General features: G+C 36.1%; 2 protein-coding genes across 4 annotated transcripts; both read right to left on the bottom strand.

Moving 5' to 3' along the window:
• Nucleotides 1-363: 363 nt before the first annotated feature.
• On the bottom strand, nt 364-4,834 carry LOC127658243 (C-X-C chemokine receptor type 3-like). 2 transcript variants are annotated; one of them, XM_052147440.1, is made up of 3 exons: nt 4,571-4,834; nt 3,224-3,565; nt 364-2,040 (listed from the first exon to the last, which is right to left on the bottom strand). In XM_052147440.1, exons 1-3 carry the CDS (start codon nt 4,580-4,582, stop codon nt 1,264-1,266), a joined length of 1,131 nt encoding a protein of 376 aa, XP_052003400.1. In that variant the 5' UTR covers nt 4,583-4,834; the 3' UTR covers nt 364-1,263. The 2 variants fall into 2 exon arrangements, with proteins under 2 accessions (XP_052003400.1, XP_052003401.1); XM_052147441.1 differs by having other exon boundaries at nt 3,224-3,604.
• Nucleotides 4,835-8,180: 3,346 nt separating this feature from the next.
• On the bottom strand, nt 8,181-11,953 carry LOC127658218 (C-X-C chemokine receptor type 3-2-like). Of its 2 annotated transcripts, none has more exons than XM_052147382.1 (3): nt 11,805-11,953; nt 10,696-10,813; nt 8,181-10,571 (listed from the first exon to the last, which is right to left on the bottom strand). In XM_052147382.1, the coding sequence occupies exons 2-3, from the start codon at nt 10,723-10,725 to the stop codon at nt 9,468-9,470; spliced, it is 1,134 nt and encodes a 377-aa protein (XP_052003342.1). In that variant the 5' UTR covers nt 10,726-10,813; nt 11,805-11,953; the 3' UTR covers nt 8,181-9,467. The 2 variants fall into 2 exon arrangements, with proteins under 2 accessions (XP_052003342.1, XP_052003343.1); XM_052147383.1 differs by having other exon boundaries at nt 10,696-10,809; nt 11,805-11,844.
• Between the last annotated feature and the right edge of the window lie 7,102 nt (nt 11,954-19,055).

Genomic DNA, 19,055 nt, shown 5'->3' on the forward strand with positions numbered 1-19,055 from the left:
TGAATTATCCCATTTAGGCATAAATTCACATGTTACATGACATCATAATTGAAGCATAATGTGGCATTTCTTTGTCAGTTAACCTTTTGTAATTGGTTCTTCAAATTTGTCAGCATAATACTTTCCCAGAGAACACCTATTTTCTAAAGACTTCAAGAGTGTTTTCACCTAAAACAAGTATAAACAGAAAAGTATTATACCAGTTGTTGTAATAATCAACGTAATTAATAACAGTGTTGAACAACAATTCCAAAACACTGAAAAAATTATAAATGCAACATCTGACCAACAAAAAAATCACCAGCATAATAATGAAAATTATGGAATTAAATTGCATTATGAGTAATGTGATATCAGTTGGGCAGAATTAATTTTTATTTTTTCATTCATAAACAGAATTTCCCAGAACACAAGTAGAAACCCTTTGAGGGACTTTCCATCAGACATCATTGGCCTTTTCCGTGTCCAGTTCTAATAACTTTTACATGCTTACATGTTAAACAAATAATGCATTAAATAAATGGCAAGATTTAGAAGACAAGCTGGATTTCCATTCAAATATTTTTATGCACATTTTGAAACTGCACATACGAAATCCTGAATGGAGATGCTTGATATGCAAATAAACATTCTAAATTAGCATAACATTTATTACGCTAGGAGGAGATTAATTTTCTAGAGAATTTTAGTTAATTAGTTAAAATGCACATTAAGGTGATGGAAACAGTTTATTTGTAAAACTATGACATGTTTTGACCATTCATGCATGTGTTATGATTGTGCAATAGGTTGATGTGACTGGCCCAATGAAAGATAAGACCTTATCACACAATTCTTTTGAACATAGCCCTTGTCATTTGGAAGTGTTGAACTCACAGCTGGTCCATAAATTGGATCCTTACAAGTCACAATATGCCAGACAGTTATAACAGTTTTTAGAGTGGGCACAACCAGGTATGTGGAGACTGGTGGCATGTGGCATCACAGCCATTTCAGCCCCATTATATAAAATATTTCACACTTAAAATTAGATACTTGCTACAATCTTTCAAATAAAACTCTCCTTAAAGCAGGGAGGTCATACACCTGCTCCATCGTGTTGAGGTGGCTTCCTCATAATAATGCACATTACTTAGTGGATGGAAATGTGCAACAATTAGTATTTTCTTAAGCACATTTTTAGAAATGTCTTAAAAAATGCTAAACATTTGAATGGGAACCCAGTTACACTGTTCAACACTCAATGCAGAATCCATGCTTTTTTCATCTATACTGATCCTGGTTATTCATTGTTTGTTTAATGTCATTCATAGGCTGCAGTGAAACTTGTTCCTCCCGTTGTACATAAGTGCTATCATTCAGTTCAGCTGAGTCCCAAAGGGAAAAATCATTGCTGTCCGTTTCACAACCAGTGAACTTTATAATAGCCAAAGTGCGTCGCCTGAACTCTTTGGAGAGAAAGAGGTAAATCACAGGACTGACAACACAATGAAGAAGCCCCAAAACGGTTGTTGCATTGCTAGCTGTCCATCGCCTTCCTTCACACCTTTCTGCTCCTGTTATGGAGACATTTGTCAGGGTTTGAGCAGTGTCCTTAATTAGGACAATGTTGTAGGGCATCCAGCTGATGAAGAAGGCCACCACCAGGGCTACAAGAACATGTGTCCTTCTGTCCTTCTTCTGTAGGCCACTGGAGGTGTGGCATAGCTTCAGAAGGATGCAGGAACAACAGAACAGGAGCACTAGTGCCGGCAGAGTGAAACCCACAACAAGCTGTAGCAAACGTGAGGCAAGATGGTAGGAATCAAAGCAGTAAGAGTGATTACATTCCATTTTGGCATGATCGGTTTCATCACTGATGACCTTTAGATAGAGCCAATCAGGAATGGAAAGGAGCAGACAAAAGAACCAGACGATAACGCAGCAACCGTGAATCACCATGGGTTTTTTGCGAGAATATAACTGCATTCTACGAATAATGGAAAGGCAACAGTCAAGACTGATGAGGGCCAGCAAGAAGATGCCACAGTAGAAATGGATCTGATGATTGAAGAAGAGATAGTGAAAGTGAACAGTTATAACAACAATTATTAACTTTTATTATACAGTTCTCTGGAATACCTATTCTGATTGGTCAATCGGAGAATGTAGCAATTAAACATTTATGATCAATGACCGTTGTCCTTGGTAATATTGTATAACTGACTGGAAACCTTCCAACATAGAGTAGCTGTGCTCTTGTTCAGTTTATCTGTGGTCACTACAGGTAGACATTTTTGGATCTGCTCCAGTGTGTTTACCTTCCCCTTTGGAACAACCAGGAGTCTGGATTCAGATAACGCACTAAAACCAGGAACGAGCGTGATTTGGAGGTTGCATTTTCCCTCTAGCATTATATTTTTACTCAACCGATGGTTAGGTTCAGTTTTGGTGATTGAGTTTATTAAATATACATTATTATTCACTGTACTACTGTCTGTACACAACTTGCTTCACGACGCACTTTTGGCGGCCCTCTGTGGACATTACACAAGGAAAATAGAGCTCACATGCGCATTCACTCAACAAAATATACCGCTTTGGCCACTGGGGTCAGTGTTTCCAATTTTGGTAAGCACAGATCGATTTTAGCTACAGAAAATCCAACCTACTGTTTCTGATTTCACTGAGATTAGTCTGTGAGTTCAGTGTTCCTGGATACAGCTGTTTCATTCTCAATATCTCATATCTATTCATTAATTTGGTAGGTAGCCATGCAAGTGGGCTAATGTAGACATCATTTACAAATATTAAGATACATTTTATGTGATCCGACCACATGTGGTCAGCGCTAAATACAGGTGTAAGCTCACAAAAAGGTCTAAGCTTGATCAGATCACAAAAAACACATATGAATGTGGTCAAAAATGCACTACAATATTTCAATCAACATTTTCAGTCTATTTGTTTACTTAAATCCAGGTGATAAAAGACACCTCCACTTCACATTGTGTCTTGATCACCCTGTCAGAGTTAATTTTGTGATAATGACCGGCTGACTGTACATTGAACTTTAGAAAACATACTGCATAGCCAGATATATTCTGAACATGCTCCTATTACACTGTTCAAAAACAATTCATCAAGTTAAAAAATGTCCTAAACTAATTTCAGATCAATAAACTATATCAATTCACTCAAATAAAGACCTAAACCCACACCAGACCCTTTGCACCTGTCTCACCTTGAACACAGCTCCAACCAGTTTGCAGAAGCCTGTGCCAATGATCCACCCATTCACCGCATCTACAGCCCATAGAGGCAGTGTCAGCAACAGCAGACAGTCCGATATACCCAGATGGAAGATAAAGATGTCCATCACACTCAAGTTCCGTCTTTTTCGCCACAGTATTACCATCACCAGTCCATTTCCCAGCAATCCCAGTATGAGTCCCACAAAGTAAAGAAGGGGAATGAGGACTGCCACTGTGTTGAATGGGCAACCTTCCTCCTTGTACTCATAGTCGCCATAGTCAAATGTCTTGTTATGCTCAAACAGTCCGTGAAGATCCAAATCCATGTTTGTCTAAAATAAAAATAGTCTTTTATAAAGGTTCACCATGTGCTGCAATGAGACAGAGCAGACCATAGTTTAATATCAGAGTGCAGCTACTTGTGTGATCTGAGCAGAGAAGGGTTTCTTATGAGCAGATAGTCACATGCTTTGGGTTTTCACAAAATGTGATAATTCTGAAATTGAAAGTGTTCCATAGTACTGGGTGAGAGAGCAGACTGCTATAAATAAAACTGAAACAAACACACACACACAGATAAACCTGAGTTGTTGAGGAACACTATTGATCTTTTACAGTCTTTGCTATTTCTTATTTTATTTTAGTCATTTTAAAAACCAGACACTTTTAATTTTCTGTTCTACCTCCAAATGTTGCCTCTTATCATATTACTGCTACCTTCAGAGTTCTTCTGCTATTTATACATAATATAAATACATGTATATAGGCATTTTATACATATGTTTATTACTGCCATACCATATTATTGTGGTGTACGTTTTTTTTCCAGTTAGTTTGTTGCTTGTGTGAGTTAAGGTCACTCATTGTCTGATATCGCCCATTGTTGTCTTTTATAGTTGTGAGAAGAAGCACCCAAGTAAGAATTTAATTGGTACAGATTACTCTGTACATATGACAATATTAATAAATAATAATAATAATAATAATAATAATAATAATAAAGCTTTGACTTAATGCACACAAATATGTTGGTTTGTTTTTGCACCGTTTTAACGATTCTCATGCATGATATATAGGGCCTAGGTTCAGTCTGGAAAACCAGCAATGCGATTGTTTGGTTTGCGTGTTAAAAACAGAGATACAAATCTAGTCAAGTTTTAGACGGCTTGGCCCTGCAGGGCAGGACTAAATAAACTAGAACAAACTGAAAAGCAGGAATCAGAAACATAAAATTAACTTTATCTCGAATGAAACTAGAATAAACTGAAAAGCAGGAATCAGAAACATAAAATGAACTTTGTCTCGAATGTTTACGAACTTTGAGAATATAAACTTACAGGTGATGCCATGTCTCTTTCTCTTTCTCTTTCTCTCTCTCTCTCTCTCTCTCTCTCTCTCTCTCTCTCATCCGGTGAGAGTCGTTTGTTTGTTTCCTCCAAATACAACGCGTCAGAGGCACAGTGTGAAAGAGGAGTATGTGACGACGATCCTGTTGGTTTTCTTAAAGGTTATCACTTGGTCCTGGTAGCTCTCAAGCTCTCTCATACCCACAACCCCTAATTTTGTCCCCGCTGGGTTACATGGGCAAACATCGACGTACACACACACTTTCTAGTTTCCACATCAACGCAGTAGTCTGTCAACAGTGTCCTCTAGTGTTTGATGTTCTAAAGTACAGCTGTTCTGTGGAAAATTAATATTGTGGCTCAAAATCATACAGAATAAGCGGGAAGAATGTAATTTAATTTAGTAAAAAAACAGTTGTAAAGAAAACGTGACACTTGTTACTTTGTTAATGTGCTATTCAAAGGATGAACTCTGGTCTTGGCCTTTTATTTGTGCAGTATTCAACAAAATACACATATCCGATCGATCCGCTTACCTACCATAGTGAATGAACAAATTACGCTGAGTCCGTACGTGCTTTGAATCACCACACTACGCTAGTTACGTAACAAGACATAGCACGTAAATTACAGACATTTCAATTAACTTTAAACTCAAAATATTAAGAATTCACTAGCTGTTTTTCTTAAGTGAGGGGAAAATATTTGTTATTAAAAATGCTCAAAGTGGGCTTAAATGTTTGAAATTAGTTTTGTTGATAAAAATACAATTGTGCCACAATATAAATTTATTTAATTATAAAACTAACATTATATATATATATATATATATATATCACTGACGTGCGGTCTGGGTAGGCAAACTAGGCACTGCCTACCCTGCCAAAATTCAAAAATAAAATGTTTATTAAATAATAAACTTGTATTTATATTTTTACTTTTTATTCTTGTGATTTATATGCAATATGTGTGTTATTCCAATTGTTTAGACGTTATGATGACAAATGTAGCAGTTATGCATAATCATCTAAAAACAAATGGTAGAATAAGCAGTGCTTTTACGGTCCATTCATTGCAGACGACAAGAGGAAAACCCATGTTGCACTTCGATCCTGTATTCTTTAACATGTACGGCAAAAAGCACAAATCTGCTGTGCCTTTTGACGTAAATATGTTATGCCCGTAATCATCTCCGTTACGTATCAGACATGGACCAATTAAAATCGAGATATTCCTGGACATTTGCGTAGCTAACGTCATTACACCACAGCTAGCGTACATGCCTAATCCCCGCCAAATTCAAAATCAAAATAACAGCACCGGCCGTAATCAAGGAATTAAGAAATTTTTCCAAGCTCGATTTTAATTCCAAATATGAGTTAATTGCACGAGGGAGGTCTACGCCAGCCTTAGATGGACTAGTACAGCAAAAGGGCCCAAAAATTATCCGATCATTTCAAACTGATTGGTATGTAAGAAAATATTGGCTATGTGGCTGTGCGCTTGTGTGTGTGTGTGTGTGTGTGCGTGAGAGAGAGAGAGAGAGAGAGAGAGAGAGAGAGAGAGAGAGAGAGAGAGAGAGAGAGAGAATACACGATATACATCCTGATTTGTACATTTCTTGATATGCCGCGCTTGTGCGTAACGTTCACTGTTTACGCGCTTGTGTGTGTGTGCGTGTGTGTGTGAGAGAGAGAGAGAGAGAGAGAGTACACTATATACATCCTGATTTGTACATTTCTTGATATGCTGCCCTTGTGCGTGACGTTCACTGTTATTACGTATTATTAGCTTAAACAATAAATCAGGTAATCTGGCTTTCTAACTCATATTATAACTCAGTGCCTAGCCTCTTTAAGACATCACCGCACGTCACTGATATATATATAAACGTTTTTGAAATTGATGACTTGGCAAATAAGTGCCCAACATAGATGGGAACTCTGTTTAAAAAGCATCCCAGGGTGAAACCTCAAGAAGTTGGTTGAGAAAATGTCAAGAGTGCATGTCTGCAAAATCTAGGCAAAGGGTGACTTTGAAGATGCTAAAATATAACACAGTTTTTATTTATTTTGGATTTGTATTTATTCACAACATAATTCCCATTGTTCAGTTTGTTATTCCATAGTTTTGATGACTTTACTATTATTCTAAAATGTGTTAAAAAATTAATAATAATAATGATAAGAAAGAACGAGTAAGTATTTCAAAACTTTTGACCGGTAGTATATATATATATATATATACAACCCAACACCAAAAATGTTGGGACAGTATGAAAAATGCTAATAAAAACAAAAAGGAGTGATTTGTAAATTATATTCACACTTTGCTATATTGAAAGCACAACAACTAAACATTATATGATGTTTTACCTTGTGAATTGCATTGTTGTTGTTTGTGCAGTAATTTCATATCAGATGATTGCAACACACTCCAAAAAAGGACAGTTGAGTGTTATCCTCTGTGAAACATCACCGTTTCTTCTAATAACACTTATTAAGCATTTAGGCACTGAAGACGCACGTTTAAATTTAAAATGTTGGATTTTTCTCTATTCATCCATTATGCAGGTCTTCAGCTGCACAATTGTACGTATTGTGCGTTTCATAATGCACCACGCATTCTCAGTCGGAGATGGTCAGGACTGCAGGCAGGCCAATCTAGCACCTGCACTCTCTGCTTATTCACCCAGTATGTAGTTTGAAGCTGTCCTGCTGAAAATTCCAGGACATCCCTGGAAAACTACTGGATGGCAGTTTATGCTGCTCCAAAAGTTTTACATATCTGTCAGCACTAATGGTGCCCTCACAGATGTACGAATTGCCATGCCATGGGCAATGACACACCCCTGGCCCATACAGACACTGGCTTATGGACCTGATACTGATAACAGCTTGGAGAAAATTATGGCTGTGTTTTTCAAAGACTATTTTAAACATTGACATCAGACCAAAAAACACGGCTCCTCTGTTCTACTTTCCATCAAAGATGAGACCGAGCCCAGAGATGTCGGCATCGCTTTTGGACAGTGTTGATGATATTGCATGACAGAGGGCTCAAGCTCGAGACTCGAACCAAGTCCGAGGTACCCCCTGGACATCCTTGTCTGATTTAGTGATAACTAGTCATGATGGTGGAGTTGGGGTGGCGAAGGGATGCCAGAAGAACTGTTGCAGGACAGAGGTAAGCAGCAGCATATGGTTACTCCAGCATTGATTGGATTAAATGAACATGCTCCTTCTGAACTTTTGTTAAGAACTCCATAAATAGAGGATCTCAGCTGTTTATATGAGTTGAAAATAAACTAGAAAATAGCTGCCAAGATGGCTGCTCAGTCAAACAACTTCACCAAAAAGGGACTTTGTTCACGTATGTTGGCATTTCAAGCGCTTAGGTGGCAAGTATTCATTATGTTTCTTATGTCAAAAAGCAAAGAAATATTATAGGTTATTGTAAAAAAGTTCCTCCAGAAAAGATCTAATAAAATGTATATTTGCTAAATGCCATTTTTACTGTCTAATTGTTGTAAATTATTGATGTGTTTGTATAATTGATCTTTATCTATTTAAGGCATCTTCAAGGAAATTAGCTGCATGTATCTCAACTATTTATTACAATCACAGGAATATACACTTTATCCGAGGTTGCAAAAACTACATTAAAATAATTTGCATTAAGAAAAAATATACTTTCACCTCAATGACTGTATGACATTCCACTCAAAATATCAAATAACTGTAAAAAAAAATATGAACAATTCAAAGCACCATTTGATTTTACAGTGTAAGAGGAGAGCAGTGATGTAAAACCAATAATGAGAAGCTTTTTAAAGGAATAGTTCACCCAAAAATGAAACTTCATCTTTTACCTCCATTGTTTAAATCCATTGTGGGTAAGAATGTTGTGGGCCAATGTTTAAGTCCTTCTTTTTTTTTTTTTTTTTTTTTACCATAAATATACACTTTCACTTTTATATTCAGCCACCTACTGGTTGGGGGTGGCCAGAGGTGGCTATTTAATGTAAAAAATTAGCTAAATATTGATCTGTTTCTCACCCTTATATATCATATGGTTTCAGAAGATGTGTATTTAAACAATGGAGTCATATGGATTACTTTTATTCTGCCTTTACATCCTTTTTAGTCCTTCTGAATTTTGGTCATAATTCACTTGCATTGTGAGGAACAACAGAGCTGAGATATTCTTCTAAAATGCCTTGATTGTGTTCTGTAGAAGAAAGTCATACTTTAGAAGTGAGTAAATGATGAGAGAATTACACTTTTTTTGGTGAACTGTCCCTTTAAGGAATTTAAGAAAGAGAAAAACAATTATGCAGATTTGAAGAATGGTTTCACTTCCTGTTTGTGACAACAAACTGGGTAGCCCAGCTGATGATTCATTGCCATGGTTACAGCTGCAACAAGATGGCAGAAATTCTGACATGCAAAAATAGAGAGAGAAAAATATTTTTGAATATTTTTCAAATACACTTCAAAAATACAATACATACTGTAATTGACCAAAAAAAAATTATGCTATTTGATAATTTTTTATATACACTTGATAAAAATGTGCACGTACAAGAAAAACAAGAATAGATTTGAATTTGAACTTTCGTTTTATGACATTAAGGCTCTCAAATAAAATGGATTTCAGAATAGATGTGCCCTTGTTTTAAAAGAGAGAACTTGCATGGAAACTGTAGTTTTCTTTTAAGTCAGTCCATCTGTACAAACTAAAATAGTAGTTCCATTTCAATTCCAGAGTAAGGCAATTGTCAGTTCCTCTCTTGTCGCTGGTGTCTCGCCTGCTTTTTTCCTTCCATGTTCATGTCTCTCTTTCTTGACCTTTTCTGAATGCATTTCTCCTCTCTTTATCTCTCTTTTCATGCCATGACAGAGGAGGTATTCTCACTGTCCACTGAGCTGAATGATCCTGTAGGCCTGCGGGTTGATCCCCGACTTTGTGCCCATCCATCTAATCCAAGGCACCCATGGAGTCCTAACACAGCCTTGCACATCTGGGCAAGCTCACGACGGAACTTGATCCCCACAAGGCCGTAGAGAAGTGGATTTAAAGCACAATGTGCTAGCCCCATGCTTTCTGTCACCAGAATGCCCACATCCAGCACTTTGTTCAGCATACAGCTGTTGACAATGACCCCCAGTGTCTTCAAGCTCTCTGTCATCCTCAGGGCATTATAAGGTGCCCAACTGACCACGAACACAACCACCAAAGAGAAGATGAGCCTCAGTGAGCGTCGTTTCTGTCTACGCGTGCTGGCGTGGCAAAGTGCTTTGAAAATGCATATGTAGCAGTAGAGCATGACTAATAATGGAAATACAAATCCAAGAAACAGGCTGACCTGCTGCATGCCAATCTGCCATTGCTGGGAACTCTCTTGAGAAAACACTACTAGACACACCTGCTGATTCCTGCCATGCAGCAGAACCACATCACGGTAGTGCATATCCACTATGGCCAGTCCCATGCAAACAACCCAGATCACAGCACACGCCAGCTGAGCGTGGCAGCTCTTGCGTCTCCAGCTGATATTGACGGCATGTACGATGGCCAGGTAGCGGTCAAAGCTGATGCAGGCCAAGAATAGCACACCACAGTATACATTCAGTGAGAACAGTCCTCCGGCAATCTTACATGCAAGCAAGCCGAAGATCCACTCATTGATCCACTGCACAGCGAAAAATGGCAGTGTCACGGCCAGTAAGAGGTCAGAGATGGCCAAATGGAGCAAGAAGGTGTCTGTGAGTGAGAAGGAGCAGGGGTTGTGTCGAGATTGCCGATAGCGGCGGATCACACACAGCACCAGAATGTTACCCCCTAGCGCCAAGATAAAGACCAGGATGTAAGCCAGAGGGGCAAAGTTGCTGACAAAGGTCCATGTGTCCCACAGACTGCAGGGGGCAGCATCGTCATTATTGTAGGGATTGTTAGAACTGTATGGGTATTCGTCTTCATCGTATGAATACTTTAACAGAGAGAGCAAAGAGATTTTTAGTGTCTTGTTGACTGCCACATTTGCACTGTTCAAAGTGAAGTGTTTCTCATACATTGTAAGCTAATAGATGTATTTGATTCCTAATTACACTCACCTCATAGAGTTCCGTCGTAGTATTTTTCATGATGAGCTTCAGAGAAGTGCGACATGCAAGTAGAATAGTGGGCACGAGATGCACTTGCCGCTCACGTTGACTTGTCTGTCTCTACTTTCTTTTGGAGCAGGAGAGAAAAACAAAGAGTAAAAAAAGTTAGTAAAGATTACTTTACGTGATAAGATGCTCGACTATCTCAGACGCGGAGGCAACTGAGATTCAACCTCCGCCACCCAGATTGAGGCGAGTTGTTGCCACGCTACCACGAGCACTTAGAGCACACTGGGAATTGGGCATTCCAAAATTGGGGAGAAAAGGGGAGAAAAAAAAGAAGAAGAAGAGTACTTTAGACCACAGAAAATTAGACAAATTCTAAAATCTACTGTTTTTTGGAAACATCTTCAGTTTCTAAAATTGTAAAAGTGAGAAAGGTGGAAATTGCAGGTTGGTAAAGCTGAAAGTTTATAAAAATGGTGTTATACAGTGTAAAGGATAAAGAAGTATTTTAAGTCGTGGGATAAAAAGAGAAAAAGCAGGAATAGTAGGGAACTAGAGAGGAACTGAAAATGCTGAGTATCAGTATTGTGCAAGTTTGGCTTTTGAATGTAATAATATGAAATAATAAAAAATACACGTTTGTACAATTATCTGGCATAATTTACCATATGCATTTTAAACATTTGGGTGTGCTGTTATTACAGCATAATATTTATATATTGAAAAATATAATTTTGAAAAGACTTTTGCACTGAATGCAAAAAAGAAAAAAATGTTTAACTAGCTGTAATTTATTTTACAATCTAATTTTGTTTTGACAATGCATTGAAACTATTTAGAATCTTGTTAGAATGACAGTAAAAAAAATATGTTTAATTTAATTAAACCTAAATAATTACACCACATGTATCAGGGACTAACACCATACCAATCACCATAATAGCACTTTATTTTACAGTAATGTTCAACATTTGCATACTATATAATTACATCAACTATAGTAATTACTAGGTACTAACCCAAAACCTAACCCCAACCCTAACTTGTACACATACTGTAAAATAAAGTGCAAACATCATCATCCATTGGAAGCAAAAATTAAATTCTCTTACTTGTTCTAAATCTGCTATCAGTGGAGAGGCTGATTGGCCCTGATTAGATGGGGGTCTGATTACAAATAAAATAATACAGGAAACACGTTCATCGTTATGCTTTCAGACCACTCTCTCTCTCTCTCTCTCTCTCTCTCTCTCTCTCTTCCCTTATTGCTCACTCCACAAACTTTATTCTAACTGGAAACCTTTTCAACATCATATAGTGTTTTCTTCAAAGTGAACTTGAAATCTCTGTTTTCGGAACAACAAGACTATAAAATTAAGTTAACAGTGTTTATTGATCCCTTTTACTTTAACTGCTCAAAACAATTTTATGGCATTTATCATTATATTATAATAATATTCTGATTATTATAAATGCCTATGCCCACTTTCCTTAAATATTTGTTTTACTGTCAGATGATTTCTTGTTGAGCCAGCTTGCAAGCTAGGCACATGTCAATTTTTTATATGAAAGTGTGAATTCTTCTTGAGTGTTTAATAAATTTACGTGCATTAAAATAATCCCTGCTGTCCACTAATTTACACATATAGTTACAGTGTTAAATGTGAGATGTTTATTTCTAAATTGGGTATAGATGAGTTTGTTATTGCCAGCATTTAAAAATAACTACTGTACATTTATTTACAATACAAATACAATACTGTGGCAGGGTGGAGGGCGGGGCCGGGTCGTGATCCTACACACCCGGTCCTGTATTAGGCTAATCAAGCCTCCCGAGAGGGATAAAGGTCGACTGCAGAGGATCGTGCGGGAGAGAGATAGATAGTTTACAGACATGTCCGTCATGTGTGTTTGTTTAAGTTTTATATTAAAAATATTTTTTATATTATCATGCCAGTTCTCGCCTCCTCCTTTCCATTGATCCCTTTACAAATACATCTTTTTATTTTTGTCAGTTTAGTAAGTTCCTATGAATTAAAAATTCCTAAGAATCAAAAACGTGCAAGGACATTTTCAAAAAACATATTTAAATTATATAACACTCAAAAGCCACTGATATTTGACTTTGGGTCAGATATAAATAAAAATTAACCAAGTTATTTCGCTCTCATGTCACACCATTATCCAACACATTTTAATTTTTATATGCTGCTGCAGTACCATATGATATATTTCTTGCATAGCAGTAATCATGTATACATGGATTATTTTATAACAGTTTGTTTATGCCCTGCATTGTGCAAATTACCGTAACATATCAAAATTATGTAGTGACTTGTGCTATTGCAGACAACTAGACAACTTTAAGTGAATTTCATGTTGACATTAATGAAGAGCTGAAAATAATGATTATTTTGATTAATGATTAATCTAGCAATTTTTGGAAGAACATTTAACATTTGGGAAATGAATGCAACTTTTAATCAACAGCTCTTACAAAAAACATAGGTGATCTTGCATCGATTCTCTCAATAGAATGAGGTAGTAAATATATTAGACACTATCAAAAAAAATCAAGAAAAAAATATATTCATAATTGTCTGTTGCCACACTGCACATTTTGGATGTTTTTCTTTTCTGACACCAATTCAGGTCATTGAGCATCTACTAATGAGATTAGTGAAATCTGGTGTGTTCAGTAAGGGAGACTTCAAAATGTGCAGGACTAACACTGATTTTACATTGAAACTGTAATATTGTTTCAACATCAAAACAACATTGTTTTGACAGAACGGTTGAGCAACTGACCAACTTCAGACATTGTGCAATCTAGTGGCCTATGCAAGTCTGTGTGTGGTTACAGTGCTTTTCAAGAGAGAGGAACTGACTTAAGAACCTGCAAATCAATCTCAAAATATTACTTTAAAGCCATAAAATGTGAAAAAAAAAAAAAAGTTCTACCATTTAGCTTAGTTAAAGGAATATTCCTAGTTCTGTACAAATTAAGCTCAATTAACAACTTTTGTGGCATAATGTTGATTACATTAGAACATTTTCAACTCGACTCGAAAAAGTAGTGCTTACTGTGAGATTTTATAATGAAGGTAAATGGGGCCAGTCCATAAATGCTCAAATACACACCTTCAAAAGTAGAGCCACAAGATAGGAATATTACACATGTTAATATAATTTTAGTGTGATACAATTTCTGTTCTATGTGATTTTATTGAAGGTGTGTATTTTATTGATAAAATCACTAACAAGGTTAGTAATGTCATGTCATGGCAACGAAGTTGTAATATTGGTTATAACTTTACACTGATAAGGTTGGTAAGCAATTTTATCACATAAAACATTGTTTTGTGGCTATACCCTTGAAACAATATGTATTTTAATGTTTATGGACTGGCCCCATTCACATCCATTGCAAATGCCTTATTGTACCCATGATTTTTAAAACAGTCAAGGGAATCAAGTTTATACCTGCTGTCAATTGAGCTAAATTTGCATTGAACTTGGAGCTTTCCTTTAACTGCAGTGTATTTGTAAATTTACACAAATGATTTCTTTAAAATATATATTTCACAAGACATATATGCTACCTCTTGGCCTGCTGTCCTCTCTGTGGACTCTGCCAGATGGCTCGAGAACAGAAGATGAAAGACTAATGAGAAAAGAAGACCGAACCCTGGATGGCTGCATTGATGTTTTAAATTATTTTATTTTATTTTATCTGCTTTTTAAGGATATTCCAAAATATACCAACCATTCAAATGAAGGAAAAATGACACAACCTTTATTATGTATATTCCATTTGTTTTTAAATAATGTTTCATAGCTGTTAAATGAGTAGAATTATATACTATATAGAATTATAGAGGACTTGAGAGCGTTTACATCACAGATGCAGACAGAAAAGCAAATATGAATAAGAAAATCAGAGACATGCCCTGATGTGCAAACACTGAAGTCAAACAAATTCATAAGAAATAGTCTTTCTCCTTTTATTAACATACTCATGTGAACCCTAAATTATGACAAATCCGTTTGAATAATTAGGCATTCTTGTCATTTTAATCACCCATTTATATGCATACTTCATACTAAAATGTAAGGTTTATTTGTCAAGATGATTGTTGTGCTTTGTGTGTGTGCACTTGTGTAATTCCAAGAATGTCACAGGCCAAATACATTTTGGGATCATACCTAAAAAGTAATTTTCCACTCCAATACTAAATACATGTTAACAAACTGACCAAACATCTGTGGCAAGTTGGATTGAGTTAAAGCCGCAGAAACTTAATGCTGGAATTATTGTTTGTTTTTAGAACGAAGTCAAAAATGTTGTCTTGTTAAAAATGCATCTGTCAGGTAAATATACTAGTAAGTCAGCATAAAATGGAGAATTGAGCATTCATATTTTCATGATGTCAACACTTGCAAATTTCAAACTGAAATTCCAGTTTTTGGCATTATACCTTACAAAATTTTCATTAGCAAAATTGTAAACTCAAATTCCAATTTTCAGCATTTTTCTGCATATATGAACTACTGTAATGTACCTTTATTAAGACATTAACTTGGTAATTCCTGTCAGAAGCACTGCCGGAATTATACAGGTGTTGGTTTTACTCTATTAATGAAGTCAGAAATCCTGGTGTGACTTGTGCTATATCAAATGTATGGTGATACTTCTGAGGGCAATGTTGCATCAAAAAGGCCGATGTAAAATAATGCACAGATACATAAACATATTAAAGCCATAAACTATGTCTCGATAGAAGGGTGTGGAGACCCAAAGACTGGAAAACTCCTCACCCCAAAAACAAACACGTTACCATTTAGTTTAACAGGTCAAATAAACCACCCATCAGAGATTTATCCTTTGAAGGATGGACACATTTTTGTTAACATTTCTCCTCCCCTTTGTCATGCTTGAAGTGATTTCCCACTTTACTAAGATATATTATACCTGAAACTGAACATCATTTACCTGAAGAAGTGGGACACATAACTCAAATAGATCGGAAGCCACTCTGTTGAAACAGGTGAGAGGGAGAATACCATTTAAATGATTTTAACTTTGGTATGGGAAATTCCATCACTTAATGTCTTGTTTAATACTGATGAGACCAATTCAAATATTTGTGTACAAGTCATGGAATGAAAAAAGTGTTTTTATATTTATTTGTGTCAGCAAAGCCACTTTATTGGGTCTGCAGAGTTTAAAGAGTGAAAGAGTAAGTTATAACGGTCTATTTGAATTGCTATGTGATTTTTGTTTTGTTTTGTCAGTTATGTCATATCAAACAGAAGTGATCGGTTCCCAGCCTCAGGCTGTCAACAGCTATACAACCTCTAATTGGAGCTCTGATGTCTGTGACTGTTGTGACAATTGCAGCATCTGTGAGTGTGTGTGTGTGAGGGAAATATATAAACATAAATTGCTACATTTGTTAATGCAAATCCATTTTGCAAGCTACATTAAATGCAGATGATATGTTTTAGCTATAATTGAACTTTAATCAAATAACAAAAATAGAAATAATGATCTGAATCTTTAAAGCCTCATGAGGTATAGTGTGAATTCTGACGCTGGTTTTACCCTCAGGTCTATGTGGTGCTTTTCTTCCTTGCATCTTGGGTTGTAAGGTGGCACAGGATAATGGTGACAGCTGCTGTTTGCCCTTTCTACCTGGAGCTATGATTGCATTGAGAACCAGCATCCGTCACAAATATCGGATTAATGTAGGTTGCTATAACCCCAATTCCTTATGAATTTGAGCGCTTCTGATCCTGATCCAGTGTTAAAATACTGTAATACTGTTGCAAAGTGACTGCAGTAACTGGCCTCCGTCTTTTTGAAGGGCTCTGTCTGTGATGACTGGGTGATTATGACCTGCTGTCCTCTCTGTGGACTCTGCCAGATGGCTCGAGAACAGAAGATGAAAGACTAATGAGAAAAGAAGACCGAACCCTGGATGGCTGCATTGATGTTTTAAATTATTTTATTTTATTTTATCTGCTTTTTAAGGATATTCCAAAATATACCAACCATTCAAATGAAGGAAAATGACACAACCTTTGTTATGTATATTACATTGTTATCCATTAAATGAAGCATTGAAATAAATGACGTGACAAATGGGTTTTACACAAACAATAAGAACCAACCCTCTTTTATTTAGCTTAAATGACTGACTGTCGCAGTTCTATGTCGGCCATCTCCCCACCTCAGTTTACTTAGCTTAGTAAACCTTTTAAGAATTGTTCATTAATATACCATTTTTATTATTATATTTAAACAAATACTTTGTGAGTTTAAATATTTAAGTTTTGTTAACACTTTACAATAAGGTTCCATTCATTAACGTAAGTTAAAAACATCAGTTAACATGATCTAACAATGAACAATTCTTTTATAGCATTTATTTAGTTAATGTTAATTCATATATGTATATATATATATATATATATATATATATATATATATATATATATATATATTTACTAACACATTTTCAAAATCAAACGTCAAATTAGTTAAGGCAATAGGAACTATAATGAATTAACAATAAATAGATGCTGTGAACATTTTATTGATAATAGTTTGTTCATGATACCTAATGCATTAATAAATGTTAACGAATGGAACCTTATTGTAAAGTGTTACCAAAGTTTTCTATAAATGATCCATCTAAACAACTTTATAATGCATTGAGGTCCATTGTCTGATTTTATTTAAACTCCTCTGTAACCATTTGGTTCCTCTTTCTATTCCTGTGATAAGATTCCCCTGTTTAAATGTGAGAGAGAGTAAGAGAGACAGTAATTGTCTAGCAAAACCTATGAAACAGGAATGTTTTCATGAAGGTAAGACACTGAATTACAGAGCAATTTAAATCTAGATATGATTGTTTCAGGGTGGTGTGAAGTTTCCCAAAGAGCATGCCGTCATTGAATTCCAGACGATTTCTAAATCTAGATTGAGATCTAAATAGAGATTGGTCAAGCTAAACAGCGATATGAGATCTTGGGTTATTTTGGATTGCTCGTTGGTTTTAAAGTAATGAATCATAGATGTCTCTGTATTTTTACTGCCATACAGTCAACAGTACAAAGCGATCCATTCAGAATTACCAGTCATTATATATAGCTCTCTGTTTTATGGTCTGTTCACTGTATTCATGACAAGTTTTATGCATGTATCTACTCTAACCTCAGTATTGTGAGCAACAGCAGCATGTGACTGTGAAAAGACACAAACTTGTTAAGAATAAGTTGTCAAGCATTTATATGTAAACATATGAGTGTCTAAATATTTTCTTCAGTTTTATCATTTCATTCCTTTGTTTTTTATTCTTACATTGTTTGAGGAAGGTTAAGAAAATATGAAAAAGGAGAAGTCAGAGAAGTGGGAAACAAAGAGGGGTCTCATTTCATGATTTCAGTCACATGTCTTGTGGCTATACTTTGAAACAGTGAGTATTTTAATCTTTAAGGATTGGCCCCATTCACTTCCATTGTATATGCCTCGCTGTAACCCAGATTTGTGCTTTTTGTTTAAACAAAAGGAGGGACAAGTCGGAATACATTTTTGTGGTAATCAACATTGTGCCACAAATGCTGTCATTGTATAGTACCTTAACTTTTATTAAATCCAGAATATACCTTTAGTATTTTTACTTATCTTCTATCAACATTTTACTATCTGCATTTATAGACATTGTATACAGCAATTGTCTTTTTAAATCATCTTAATTCTCCAGATTGCTTTTTTTTTTTTTTTTTTTTGTAAATAAAACCAATCCATAATTTGTCCATAGCCTGTTCTTGACCATGTTGTTTATGTATTTATTACATAAAAAAACTTTAATTACAAAAAATACAACAATGGAATAATGCATCCCTGAACAAGGATACTGACTAACAGTCAGTGGTGTGGCCACCAGCTGCATTAAGGACAGCAGTGCACCTCCTCCTCATGGATAGTATTTGCCAGTACTTGATGTGAGATATTACCTCACTCTTCCACCAAGGCACTTACAAGTTCCCAGACATTTCTGGGGGGAATGGCCAAGCCCTTACCCTCCGATCCAACAGGACCTAGAAGTGCTCAATGGGACTGAGATCCGGGCTCTTTGCTGGCCATGAAAGAACACTGAAATTACTGTCTTGCAGGAAATCATGCACAGAATGAGCAGTATGGCTGGTGGCATTGTCATGTTGGAGGGTCATGTCAGTATGAGTCTGCAGGAAGGGTACCACACGAGGGAGGAGGATGACTTCCCTGTAACACACAGCATTGAGATTGCCTGCAATGACAACAAGCTTAGTCCATTTACATTTACATTTATGCATTT

The sequence above is a fragment of the Xyrauchen texanus genome, chromosome 17 (genome assembly GCF_025860055.1).
Source record: "Xyrauchen texanus isolate HMW12.3.18 chromosome 17, RBS_HiC_50CHRs, whole genome shotgun sequence".
Lineage (NCBI taxonomy): Eukaryota > Metazoa > Chordata > Actinopteri > Cypriniformes > Catostomidae > Xyrauchen > Xyrauchen texanus.

Excerpts from the sequence above, each read along its gene's own strand:
- LOC127658243 (XM_052147440.1), bottom strand. Across the intron at positions 2,041-3,223 it reads TGGTTGGAGCTGTGTTCAAG|ATCCATTTCTACTGTGGCAT; the intron begins GTGAGACAGGTG and ends TTCAATCATCAG.
- LOC127658218 (XM_052147382.1), bottom strand. The coding sequence starts at position 10,725 with ATGAAAAATACTACGACGGAACTCTATGAG. Across the intron at positions 10,572-10,695 it reads CTACGACGGAACTCTATGAG|TATTCATACGATGAAGACGA; the intron begins GTGAGTGTAATT and ends TCTCTGTTAAAG.